This window comes from Ictidomys tridecemlineatus, chromosome 7, assembly GCF_052094955.1.
Source record: "Ictidomys tridecemlineatus isolate mIctTri1 chromosome 7, mIctTri1.hap1, whole genome shotgun sequence".
Lineage (NCBI taxonomy): Eukaryota > Metazoa > Chordata > Mammalia > Rodentia > Sciuridae > Ictidomys > Ictidomys tridecemlineatus.
The window spans coordinates 25632785-25647242 of record NC_135483.1 but is presented as its reverse complement, the minus strand read 5'-3'; the positions used below and the strand labels follow the sequence as shown (position 1 = coordinate 25647242).

General features: G+C 31.5%; 1 protein-coding gene across 5 annotated transcripts in view; it reads right to left on the bottom strand.

Moving 5' to 3' along the window:
• The window catches only part of Csmd3 (CUB and Sushi multiple domains 3), a 1083924-nt gene that overhangs the window by 268956 nt on the left and 800510 nt on the right, over positions 1-14458 (bottom strand). For all 5 annotated transcript variants that reach the window (XM_005316223.4, XM_078016771.1, XM_040293722.2 and 2 more), the window contains 3 exons: positions 13996-14187; positions 11398-11524; positions 9554-9756 (listed from right to left, as the gene is read on the bottom strand). In XM_005316223.4, the coding sequence (XP_005316280.1) occupies positions 9554-9756; positions 11398-11524; positions 13996-14187 (522 nt within the window). The remainder of the gene's footprint in view (positions 1-9553; positions 9757-11397; positions 11525-13995; positions 14188-14458) is intronic.

Below are 14458 nucleotides of genomic sequence, written 5' to 3'. Positions count from 1 at the left end.
ACAGCATGACAGAGACATTCACCTCAACCTTGGAGGGAAACAAAGTTGCTTAATGCATTGTGTAGAACAGAATGTACTTCCCAGGATATATAAATCTCTTCATAACAAGTATATGTATTTATTTATTTGCTAGACAATTGTTAAACCATGTAATATGCTTGATGTTGGAGATATGCATAATTGGAGACTTTCCCTGCTTTCCTTGGTTGTAATTATCTAATATGTAGACACAGTGAGAACATAAACAATTATAATTTTTGTAGAAACAAAAAGTTGAAAACTGTTAAAATTACCTATAAAGTAAACTGAATTTTTATACAAATATTACAGAAAATTATGTGAAATTTGAATTTGAAATAAAATTCTAATATTTTGGGATGACAAATTAATCAGTAAAAAAGAAAAAAAGTTATTTGTTAAAATATTTAATAACTGTTTTTTTTAGTTTTATATTAGTAGAAAATTTGCCTATTTAATCAGCTTCATTTAACGTTTATTAAGTACCAAGTGCCAGGTACTGTGTCAAATTCTAGAGATGCAAATATGAATAGTTAGCATTAATTCTCTTCAAATAAACACAGTCTAAGAGGGGCAGCATTAAAACAATAAAATGGATATTCAACTCTAGTGACTGTCATTCAAACTGAAAAATTCTTAAGCAGGAAACAAGAAGCTAAAAACAAAGTTACGTTATTTGAAATATATATTGAGTAACAAAATTGATACTATTAATAAACTTCTCAAAAGTTTTCTAAACAAAAATTATCTTCAAAATAAAATGATTTATAAAAAGCTAAAATGACATATATTACAAAGAAATATCTTCTTCATATGAATTATCAGAATATTAAATTATGCAAAATAATCATTTGTGGGACACATGCTCATTCTTTAATTGGTTTCTTAGTCAAACTCAATTTATTATTGCTTCTGAGAAGTGTTTTTTAATATATATTCTTATTTTTATTCCTATCACTAACACATTTAACTTGTTGGTATGTTCAATCGATGACTTCATAGGATATCATGCTTTTGTGTGCCATGCTAGAAATCTAACCCAAGGCCCTATGAAAGCTAGGTAAGTGCTCTACCACTTAGTTATAAAACATGACCCTGTGTTTATTTATTTTTATTTATTTTAAAATTAAGGTAAAATAATCTAAAATTTATTTGAAAGTACTTGACAAACACATCCTTTCATGATTAAAAAAAAACTCAATAAACTAGAAATATAAAAAAGAGTAATTCAATAAATGCCACATATGAAAAGTCTGTTCCTAGCATAATACTTCATAATTAAAAAACAAGATTTTTCTAGAAGCAGAAATAACACAAAATTTTCTCTCTTGCCACTTCTATTAAATATAGTACTGGAAGTCCAGGCGAGAGCAATTAGCAAGAGAAAGAAGTGAAAGTCATCTAAATGGGAAAGGAATAAATAATATTGTCCCTATTTGCAGGTGACATAATCTTATATGTAGGGAATGCTAAATAATACATTTAAAATTAGCACCAAAAAACTAATTCAGAAGGTTGCAGGATATGAAATCAACATACAAAAATCATTTGTTTTTCTTTATAAAAACAATTATCTGAAAAATATTAGGAAAACAGTTCCATTTACAATAGCATCAACAAGAATAAAATAGGAATAATAGCTATGGCTATGAAGGACTTGTATTCCAAAAACTCTTTAAATTTCACTGATGAAAAAATTTATAAAGAAACAAATTGGAAAAGGATCTGTTTTCATGAATTATTAAAATGTCCATTCTACCTGAAGTGATCTACAGATTTAATACAATCTCTTTCAAAATCCCAGTGGCTTTTTTTTTACAAAAATAGAAGAAAAAATAACTCTACAATTCATATGAAACCACAAATAATCTCAATAACTAAATCAAAATAGTGAAAAAGCAAAGGTAGAGGTATCAGACTGCCTGATTTCAAACATACATTACAAATTTATGGTAATCATAAAAATCAATATATAGAACAAAGGAACAAAGTAGAGAGACAACAAATACATGCATGCATATACAACACACTCACTATTCACCAGGGTGCCAGTAATACACAGTGACGAAAGCAAGTCTCTTTAAGAAATGGTATTTGGAAAATGAGGTATTCACATGCAAAAGAATGAAATTGGAAAATTATGACATACACAAAAATCAATTCAGATGGATTATAAGCAATTCAAATGGAGTATATAGATCTGAAACTATAAAACTCCTGGAAGAAAACATGGGGGAAAAAAGCTTCATGACCTTGGTCTTGGCAATGACTTCATAGATATGATCCCTTAAGCATAGGCAAAAAAAGCAAAAATAAGCAAATGAGACTAAATTCAACTTAAAAGCTTTTGCAGAGCAAAGAGAAAGCATAATAATATAACAATCTATGGAATAGAATATATTTTTATCTAGAATTTCATAACAGGATCATGTCTTAAGTAGATAAGTAACCTCTACAGCTCAATAGCAAGTGTAAAAATGGTCTAAGGACTTAAATAGACATTTCTCTAAAGAATTCATGAATTGGTTAACAGGTATGTGTAAAAAAATGTCACTAATTGTGAAGGTCATGTAAATTCAAATTACAATGATATCTCACCTCAAAATTATCAGGATGATATTTATGAAAAATTCAGCAAGTTTTGCCAAGAATAGAGGATAGAATACAGGTGCACTTTGAAAAGGCACAATGGTGCAGCCACTATGGAAAACAGCATGGATGTTTCTCAGAAAATTAGAAATAGAACTACTACCACATTATCCAGCAAAACACTTCAGATATTTATTGGAAATAACTAAAATCAGAATCTAGAAGAGATATTAGCATTCCCATATATCATTGAAGGGCTATTTGCAATAGCCAAGATATAGAAATAATCTGAGTTTCCACAGACAGAAAAGAAAATGTGTTATACACACAGAATATAATACTTAAAATAGAATATTTCTGCCTTGAAAAGGAAAGACTTTGCTAAAATGGTGCATGCCTATAATCCCAGAGACTTGGGAGGCTGAAGCAGAAGGATCACAAATTCCAGTACAGTTTAGGCAACTTAGAGAGTCCCTATCTAAAAATATTTATTTAAAGAATATCTGGGGATGTAGCTTAGTTGAGCCCCAGGTTAAATAAAATTCCTGTACCACAAAGAAATCAAATAAAAATACAATAAAATGATTCTTCAAAATGTGAAAATATGAACCATCCTGGAGAATATTATGCTACGTGAAATAAGCCATTCATGAAAGGAAAGTACTGCATGATTCAACTTCTATGATGGGTATAAAATAGTCACTTCATAGAAACAAAGACTGGACTACTTTTTGCCAGGAGCTGGAGAGAAGTGAAAATGGTAGTTACTAACCAAAAATGGGCATGATATTCAGCTAAGCAAAAAGAATAAACTTTAGAGCAGCTGCTTTTTAACATCAGACCTCTAGTTAAGAATAAGATATTCTACACCTAAAAAACTGTTAAGAAGTTGGATTTCATGTTAATTGTTCTTCCCAGAATGAATTAAAATAAAAATGAAGAAAACTCACCTTCATAGGTATGATCCCTAAATCATAGGCAAAAAATAAACAAATGAGACTAAATTCAACTTATAAGCTTTTGTACAGCTTTTAATTTGCACAATGAAGTAAGGTACTTTAAGGTGATCAGAATATTTTTAATATATCACATACTTTAAAATGAAGATATATTTAATACATTAGCATGGCTTCAAATCACCAGTTAATTTGACTTTCTATTTTAGTATAATTCAATGCCTTCTTCAATAGCTTATAAAACATTAAAATGATACACAGGACAATAATGTCTCATTTAATCCAGTATTCCTATAATTTTTGGTCAGACAGGAAAAAACATCAAAATATATTTGTCCCTCTAAAAATTATTTATGACTTATTTAAGTATAATTTAATGAAATGTGATCAGATGGAATTACCTGATTCATAAAAATTGTATTTAAGAGCTATAAAATATTTGGGTTTGTAAACAGTAATAAAAAAGATTACTCTAGATTCTTTCCTGCTGTCCTTTGAAACTTAGTTTCAACTTTTTCAAGAATGGGTTTGTGCAATATCCTTGTTGATCTCTGCTTAGGTTCTTTTCCATTACCCTTTTGGCTGAATTAACATATTGGTGGACATCAGCTTTCTAAGCAAATGGATATGCACACATACTTTCTCATTAAGCAAGCACTTTTAAAAATTTCACTGCTGACATAAAGGCCTACTGCAAAATAATAAAATGGCACCTTTGTGATAAATAATAGGGTTTGAAGTCACACTAAAAGAGCAAGTATAGAAAAACTTTCAGACGATATTTTAGAAGTCTACAACCTGACTGACTGTGAAGCCTCTATTTCTATACATAGTTCTAGAACACATATTTCTTATTAATCCTGACAATTTGTGGTCTGGCAACTTTGTGTTACTTTCAAACTACAACCAAGACAATGGCATATCTACCTGTTATAAGAAAATAGCTGTGAGGGCAATAGTGTCAAATGTTTCTCTCTTTACCATCCATGGTCAGAATGGGTTAGGGATTTATAACAGAAATTTTTATCTTTGTATGTACAGAGGTGAGGCAAGAACCTCACCCCCCACTGGTGCATAGGCCTATCCACAAGTATGGCTGTATGCTGGACCAGTAGTCAGTGACGGCTATGATCCAATTGCAGTGGTATCAACCTAAGACAGGAGGCTGACGCCTAGAGGTCAGTTTTTCCCATGATGGGTAAGAACCATATGTTGACTTGGACAATCTACCAGGCAGGGTCCTTAAGCCACATTGCTTGTTGTTTAATTAATCAGAAGGGGGGAGATGCTGAGAGCCATTAGCCAAGTAGGTATGACAATTTCCTTGCCAGCGTACCCCATGTTGCTTAAAGGAAGGACTCTCCATTGTGGAAATGGGCTTGTCTTAGACTCAGGTCATTTGCAGTGACATTGCATGTATGCTTGAGTAAGGTAACCTTGCTCAAGGACCAGGGCGGATCCGGGTTTTGGGCGGATCAGGTTTTAGGGAGTATCCTGCTCCTTGGGTTTAGGGCGGTTCCAGGTTTAAGGTGTACCCTGCCGGGAATAGAGCGTATCCTGCTGATTAGAGCCTGGTGGAGTATGTGGATTTTCCCCAGAACGTGATTGTAGAGTGCCCGTGTGAGTTCGGAATAAAGAATTGCTGTTTGAATCTACAAAGCTGTGAGTGGCTCATGATTTTGTGCCCAGCCAGACTGTGGCATGTATCCTACCCATTGTCCTTGAAAGGGGGGTTTGAATTAGTTGACATCTAGAAAAGGTTGGAAAAGAGATGCCAGTTATCAGTATTTGTCTTTCAGATTTAACCATGTGTTATAATTACTCTGAGTACTGTAAACATGTCTCACATTACCAGATAAGATGAAATACAAAGTAGAAATTAAAAACACATCTACTATGGTTTATTTGAATGAAATATTAATAATGATACTTTGACAGAAATGGAAAATACAGGCCAGATGCCAAACCAGTCATGATGCCAGAACAATAGGCATAAAACAGGAATATCCTGATCAAAACATGAAATTTAAGAGCCCTAACATACTATGCATACATGACCAGTATAGTGCAAATGTAGAAGAAACAGATTCTGTCTAGGAGTTCATTGACACTATAAGTATTGTTTGACCTGGACCTTGGAAAATGACTATAGATTTTTGAATGTGGACATAATTGTTCTAGGAATATAGAAAATAGTTTTTAAAAGAAACAGTAATGTGAAGGAATATTTTCTTTCATAGCAGTGCAGTTGACTGAATGTATGGATATTTTAGCTGACAAAGTTGGCAGGTAAGGTAGGTACAAATTGTGGAAGTTTTAAATGTAATGCCAGAGTTCTAAGTTTAGAACCAGGTGGCCATGAAATGATTTTAAACTTAGGATTGATGTGCAATTTGTATTTCAGAATGGTCAGGCAGGCAGAAATGTGGAGAAAAATTTGAAGTGAGTAACTTGTTGTCTATTACAGCAATGCATAGAACAATAATGAGATTGGGAACAATAATGAGATTGGGAACAAAAGCAGGGGCACCATGTGGTCCTTTAAGGTTGGGGGGACTACAACCTCTCATAGCTAAGGGATCTGTTTCCTTGAGAATTTTGAAGAGTATAAGCTATGAGCCTTAGTATTTTGTATCACCCAGCAGGGACAGATTCTTAACAGAGAGGTCAAAGAGTGAAGAGCATAGAAAATGCTCTGTCAATTGACTATTCTGTGGGCAAATGACAGCATGATACCCAGTGATGTCCTCCCCGAGGAACTAAAGTGGAATAAGACAGGCAGATTACAAATTTAAGCAGGGGATATAGAGGCTGACTGCTGAGAATCAAGGACAACACATAGGACAGCATGAGGTGGCCATGTCAGACTTAAGTAGCTCTGATTAAGCAAAAGTGCCTTGCAGAATGTATCACCAAGTGGCCAAGCTGCAGATTCTACAAAGAATGAATAGATCATGAAATAGAAGTCAAGAGGCTCCTGATAGTGGCTTGATGAAGATTATAAAGTTGGTAAGTGACCTACATTACAGTTAAATTCACTTTTCACCAAGTTAGTGAAATACATTTCATTGGTTGCAAAATTTTGGTGAAAACTTTTCTGCTACCATTGCCTGACTCATTTTTTGACTATTTTGACTTCCAATAAACAACAGCTATTTGCTCAAAAGAAAAATAGGAATGGTGGAGGTGGGAGGATAAAGAAAGATTAAATGAAAATCTGACAATTAAAATGACAATATATTCTCATCTAGGATTGTCCTGTTTTATGCGTAGGTTTGAGTACAATATTCTGAATATATTTTAAATAATGTTTCCTTTTACTTTCAAAATCATCTTTGATTTGGTCAGTGTATTATATGATTGCCCAAATGAAATCATGATTCTATATGGATATTGCAGGAGACAAAGGAACCTACAATATATTTGGGAAAGCAAAGATCACATATTTAAAACACCTCCAGAATGATGAAATATTAAATCATGTATTCTTACTTTTATCTGGAAAAAAATACACTTAGTGAAAGATGCATAATAATAGGTGCAAAATAGTCAGAAAATGTTTTACTATTGAATAATTCTTTACACTGAGTTTAGAAAACTGAGCAAAATTTAAGTAACATTATAGGTGTAAGAATCTTTGGTAACAGACAGCTCTCTCTCTCTCTCTCTCTCTCTCTCTCTCTCTCTCTCTCTCTCTCTCTCTCTCGTGTGTGTGTGTGTGTGTGTGTGTGTGTGTGTGTGTGTGTGTGATGAAATTAAGATTTGCATAGCTAGGTACCATGGCACATGCCTGTAATCCCAATGGCTCTTGAGGCTGAGGCATGAGGATCAAGAGTTCAAAGCCAGCCTCAGCAAAAGCTAGGTGTTAAGCAACTCAGTGAGATCCTATCTCTAAATAAAATACACAAAAGGCTGGGGATGTGGCTCAGTGACTGAATGTCCCTGAGTGAGGATTAAATAAGATCATGTATTCAAAGCACTTAAAGTGGTTCTTGGCATTAATCAACATCTGATTCATAAAAATAATATTTTCCCATTTGAAATCTTAACATTTGGAAATCTGAGGAAGCATGAACATTACTGAAGATTTCTGATAGACTAATTTGCATTGATTGACGTGTTTCACAATATATTAACACTCAATTGTAACTTTAACTTTAATAGGCCCTACAAGCATACTAGATATAAAAATGAAGTATTAATATTAAAGATAATATCCAATTGAAAATTCTCAGAAATGCACATATAACAGCCTGTTTGCTTGAACCAGGTGCACTTTATAATCACTAACACTAAGCCTTTTCACATTAATGTATATAGATTCATTTTTAAATTTTTAATTATAATAGCCATTTAGAAGAAAAATATTATTTAATATTAATTTAAGATAAATGAAAAGAGAATTGTTAGTTGTCAAACTACCACTAGAAACAACAGAGGTTGAACAGTTCTCTGGCATATTGCCCCTACTTCAAAACAAAAGAAAAAGTAGGAAGTAGAAGATACAAACATCAATAATATATAGTTGGCAAAGATTTCACAATTAGAAGTCGCTTATATTCATTGAGTATATGATCATTTTCATATCTTTTTGTCAAAAGATATGCTTAAAGAGCAAATTCACAACTACTGATTTTTGGACTTGTCTCTCACATAAGCTTAATTTGTATAATACAAAATAATTCATTGTTTTAGTCAATGATGTTAAACAAATATTTTGACATACTAGTTTGACAACTATATGGTCTTGGAAATCTTTGATAGGTTTCTGTTAGTATGACTTTTAAAGACTATACAAATAGAGGATTCATTAGATAATTTTCTCAAAGAGATCATGTGTTCACAATGAAAGTAAAATTAACATTTGAATTTTTAAACTTTGCATTCATTTTCTCCAATCACTACACTATAATTCATTATTAAATGCAACATATATTTAGCCAGAAAAAAAATCAAAACAAGGGAACACTGATAATTACTTAGAGTGAATGGTATTTCATTGTTATAGGAAAGTGTTAATTTAAAAATAGTCTAAACTATTTTGTCAAAGATATCTATTAATGTGTAATTAAGATATTAAACAGAATAAAAATAAAATCAGTAAAAATATAGATTTGCATTTTTGTAATGACAAATACTTATTTTCTTCTTTATCTAAAAAAAATCACATTTTAAAATATTACAATGTACAGTATGTTAAATTATAGTTTGAACATGCCTAATCTGAAATTATGAAAATTCTTAATGTGGAAAATTAAGTGGCTGAACTCATGTGCCTGATCACCATCAAAATCTAGGTACACCAGTTTGGTATCACACACCTGTAATACTTGCCACAAGAGAAGCTTAGACAGGAGGATCACTAGTTCAAGGCTAACCTCAACAACTTATGAAGACTCTAAGCAACATAGCAAGACCCTGCCTCAAAATTTTTTAAAAAAGGGCTAGGGATGTGGCTTAGTGTCAGAGTGCCTATGGGTTCAATCCCCATTACAAATAAATAAATATATATATATATATGTATATATATATATCAAAAAGAAAGAAAGAAATTAAATAATTTAGTTAATGAAATAACTGTATTACAGATTTATACAGGTTAAGCATCCCTTATCCCAAATACTTGAGATCAGAAGTTCAATCCCCAGTACAAATATATATATATATATATATATATATATATATATATATATATATTCTTTCTTTTTGCTTTTTATTGGTGAAATATAATTAGCTGAATTATTTCAACTCCACCTTTACTTTAAGGATAATTGGTTGGACAACTGCAAAGGCAGTCCTAATAATTAATATTCAAAGTTCATTGCATTTCTTTTTTCCAAGTCTAATTTACCTTAGCTAAAGAGAAATTAGAAGACCCCAAATATAAATATTTAATATCACTACCATTTTAAAATTATAATTTCAAACAGTAAAGAGGACTATTTTAATAGTATTAATGTTTCACATTTAAAATAATTTAAAAAACTTACTTGAAAACTGAATTGCAAATCCAGATTTGCTGATATAAAAATCTGTATCAAACTGAATGGTTACTATGTTGAGGGTGCTGTGAATTCCTTCAGGAATGAGAGATCCACTAATTTCCTTTAAAAGCATCTCATTTTCTGGTGGACCATCCCAAACTCGCAGTATGTCATGTGATGCTTCCGTATCAAATGCAAGAAACTGCAGGCTGTGGGTGAATGATATTATCTCTGATTATTTTAAACAATGATTAAATTTTAAATAAGAAAAAAATGAATTTTCACTATAGTTTTTACTGAATATTCCTTTTTGCTGAGATGAAAAATGAATTAGGTAAATAGCATATGTAATTTTAATTATTTTTTCTTGAACAATAAAATTTATTTCTTCAGAACACAATTAAAAACACTATTTAATCACCTTTGCAAATTACATAAATTTCAGGTATATAGTCTTTTCAGTGTTTATGAATGTTAACCTTGATAACTAAAGGTAAAATTTATAGAGGTTCTTGTATGTGCAAGGCTACACAAATGTATTATGAATATTTTCCTTGTTAAATTGTTATAATGACTAATGGAGCAGGAACAATTTTAATCTCAATTTTACAAATGTGGCAAACAGAGTTTAGATAAATTAAATAATTGCACAAAGGGTAGCTGACTCAAAAACTGAACTTAATTTGTCTGATCTCACAGTATACACTTTAATCACTGTTTCACATTAAATTTGTTCTGTTTAATGCCTAATCTAGACAAAATTAGCATCTGATTCTTTCTGTGCCAAGTGAAAAAAATTAGCATTCCTGTTATATCAACACACTTAAAAGCAAATAAACTTTCTTGTTTGATATATGAATTGTCACAGCTTTACATTTGGGTTGCATATAAATATCAGTTATTGTTCTTTAACAAAACCTTAGAAGCCTATTGAATTTAATATTTCCAAGTTTAATATGTCTGATATTTAAATAAAGCAATGCATGATATAAACTAAAGGAAGATAAGCTAGGGATAGATACAAAGAAACCTGTTTTGAGTTACACATATTTTCTTGCAAAAGCAGTGTACCAGTTCATACTGCATCCTGAAATTCATAGTATACCACCTAGAAGCCTGTCTGAAATTTCATTTGTATGAACAGCAATTCTTAAATTAAAAGCTTTAATGAGCAAAAACTCACTAATTAGCTTATAAGTCAAGGATGACTGTTCATTTATTAATCCACTCTCAGTCAAAGGCATAATAAGTAAAATGGGGTATGAGAGCTGTGTTAGCCTTGGAAACTTGACTTGTGTTGATCTGGAAGGCTGCGGTTCTGTACTCATGTATGGGGCAATGACTGGAACAATTGCAAGCCACTTACCTAATTTCAGCACTGTTAATGGGCAGAGAACTGTTGCTTCAGAAATGTGCCTGAGACCAGGGAAGATGGGAAATGCTATTAAATTCTTTTTACCTTATTCTAAATGCCAGTGAGGTTGCACTTAGTGACTTGAACAACTTTGTATACTTATCAAAATGATGGATTCAGCATCCTGAGTTATCAAGAATTGAAAGAACAAAGTCCACAAGAAGCAGGTAAGAATTTCAACCTCTGTACCCTCTTATAAGTAGGAAAAGTTTTCTCCTAAATGGTTTCATGAGTTACTTTGCAGCCTACAAATCCAAAATCAATAAATCATTCTAATGAGTACTTTTGTTAAAATAATTTAAGCTCATGAAACCATGTTTTCCTTTACCAAGGTCAATAGTATTGAAAAATCTTGATATTTGATTGATATTATACAAAGGAACTGATCAAGAAAATCAGATTTCCTGGTAGCTTTGAGAAAATGAAATCTACTTACCTGACAATGTTTCCTGGATCTACCTCAATCATCCACATGCAACGCAGATTATTGTCATATGGAAAAGGATAACCAGGAGATAAGATTCTTCCTGATGATTCTCCTTTAAAACGACCTCCACATTCAGCTAAAAAAATTTAAGTCACAACTCAATGAGAGTCTTTCCAAAACAATCTATAATTTTTTCAAGAGTATGTATTTTTTCACATTAAGGAAAATTTAATCTCCCCTCTTCTTGAAAGTAAACATTTGTATAAGCATTCTTAGATCAGAGTTTTCTTTACTATATTCCATTTTGAATTTAAACAGCTTTCTTTCCTCCATATTGCTTTTCTCAATTATAACTTGGCACTCTGATCTCAAATGAATCAGTGGGATAGTTGTAACTAGAGTTCATATTCTGACAGAAGAATTATGTTTGCAAAATAAAAATGTGATATAGTACTTGAAGAAGAAATAGGTTTAAATTCCTCCAGTTATGATGCTTCAAAAATTATTTTCTTTGGTCAATTTATAAGCTTCAGAAATGTAATTACCTAGAAGTTATTCATACAATTGAGAAAAATTTTGCATTTAACAGAGGCAAAAATATAGCCATAATAGATATTTAAAGTTAATGAGCAGAACAAAAAAAATATAATCTTATATCAGATGGTAAAGCTATTATTCTTGCTGGTAGAGAATACTATCTAAAATAGAATTTCATCTTATGTTATCATGGAAATCATCGACATCACTCGACATGTGCTAACTGCTTATAGTCATTAACCTTGACTATAAAAATAAAAAAGTTTACCCTTTCCACAAAATCTTGTACAGTATCAAATCACAGTTTGACTTGGGATATTTATAAATATAAAATGCATTGATTTCTTGAAAACAAAATTAAAATTTTCTGGTCTCAGACCAAATGTTCTAGTTGAATAAAATTTTTCCAAAAAGTATAGAATCTCTTCCATTTGGTTCAATGTACTCATTAAATATATGATTTTAATGTATTATGTTGTGATTTTAATATTAAGGACATCATGGTGAAATAATATTTAAACATTTATATGTGATATTATAGCACTTAATGCTTTTCTGAACATATTTCATACCCAATTAAAAATACAGCATCTGTGCTGGGGATATAGCTAAGTTGGAAGAGTGCTTGCCTTGCATGCCCAAGGCCATGGTTCAATCCCCAATACCCCCCCCCCCACACACACACATACAGAATCAGAAAGAATTAATCATTGGTGTATTTTTCTCATAACTAATGCCAATGGGCCTTTTATTGGTCATATTCCAGAATCCCAGGCTTTTGGTAATTAAGGTTGATTACTATTTTAGGAATTACTCTCATAATTCATCCAAAATTTAGAAACCTTCTGAAAATAATAGACTGTGATTACATTTTGGTTAGATTAAAAACATGTATTATTTCCATGTGAATCAATATTTTAGTAGAGCAGCAGAGATCTCATGCCATCAAAAACACAGAGTAATTGGTTGAAAGGCATGTAATGGCTAGAATTTCATTTTTTCTTCTTGAATTCTAACAAGTTTTGTGGTGATTTTAATTTTTATCATAAAAAAGAAAATTTCCACTTGCTTCTAAAGTTCAGGCCTCTAAATTTATCAAATTGGCAACACTAAACACATACAATTTTTTTATCAATTATACTTGTTTATTTAAGCTGTTTAGAAAAACACTCATGTCAATTTTATCCAAATAGGCCTGACACAGAACAGATTTGTATTTCTAAAAGCCATCAAGAATTAAGAATGGATAAAAAAAAAAAATCTCTACATGTTTGTTCCCTACTAGGTTAGCATTTTTGATTAAAATGCTTTCTTTTGTTCTCCTAGTATTTTGAGTCCAAAGACTTGATCTTTGGTGCAAAAATGAAAAAAAGAGAGACTGAGATGTCTCTATCAATACTTATCTATGCACCCTCCCACCCTCACATGTACAATTATATATTAACTGATATTCAATATGGTAGAAATAAAAAGATAACCCAGCTATGCAATAATAATAAAAACAACCCATAATGATCATTCTCTAGGTTCAATATATCTTGTTACTGACTTTCAAATGCCTTTTCCTTTTGAAATTGGCAATTATGCTACACACACATAAGAAAAGCCACTGGTACTTCAGTTTTTTTAAAGTGCATACATACAAGAATGTGTTTATGTTATTGAATAGGTTTTCTGTTTTTTTTAATTCACCTTTATCTCAAGATGTGCATTAATTTTGTAAATTAAAACAAATTTTGTCAATAGGGTTCAATAGATTTGTATGATTAAAAGTCTTTAACGTTTTTGTAGTGAGTTGAATTTTATATCAAGAGCAGACATATGACTCCATACAGACATACAGACCATATTACCCTGTAAAAAGTATACATTTATTTATTTATAAGGTGATAAAAAGGACCCTTACACTTCCCATGAATTTTCTTTGAAATTTTAAGCTATTAGTTCATTAACTTCCTGATTTTAAGGTATGAGTTGTGTGTGGACAGAGAGAATAATTTGAATATATAGAGTATGTTTTGGTAACATTTCCATAAACATATTTAAGGGAAGTCTAAAAGAGTATCCTACCAATACAGGAAGGCAGAGGATAGTCCCATGCCCTTCTCTCCCCTGTCATGCACTTCAGAAGGCTGCTTCCATGCAGAGTGTAGCCTGGATTGCATCCATAAATGATAGTGCTACCAGCAAAGTGGCCTTGGTCACTGATCTTGTATCCAAATTGTGGAATGCCAGGATCTTCACAATGTGAAAGTTCAAAACCTGAGAGAAATACATAAATTGATTAAAGGAAAAAATTAGTAAGAGAATTTAAAACTACACCAATTATTCCTTTACTTCACTATTTCAAATATGATTGTATACTTTTTCCTAGTTTTATTGCTCTTATATATTTAACTGACAGTACACAAAATAGAGCTCTTTTTTCTTAAAAACTAGAAATTGTTATACTTTTCAATTTTTTTCAAATTCATCAGTGATATGGTCTCTATAACTAAGTAAGGGCTTGTAGAAATAAGCTTCCTGCCTACTT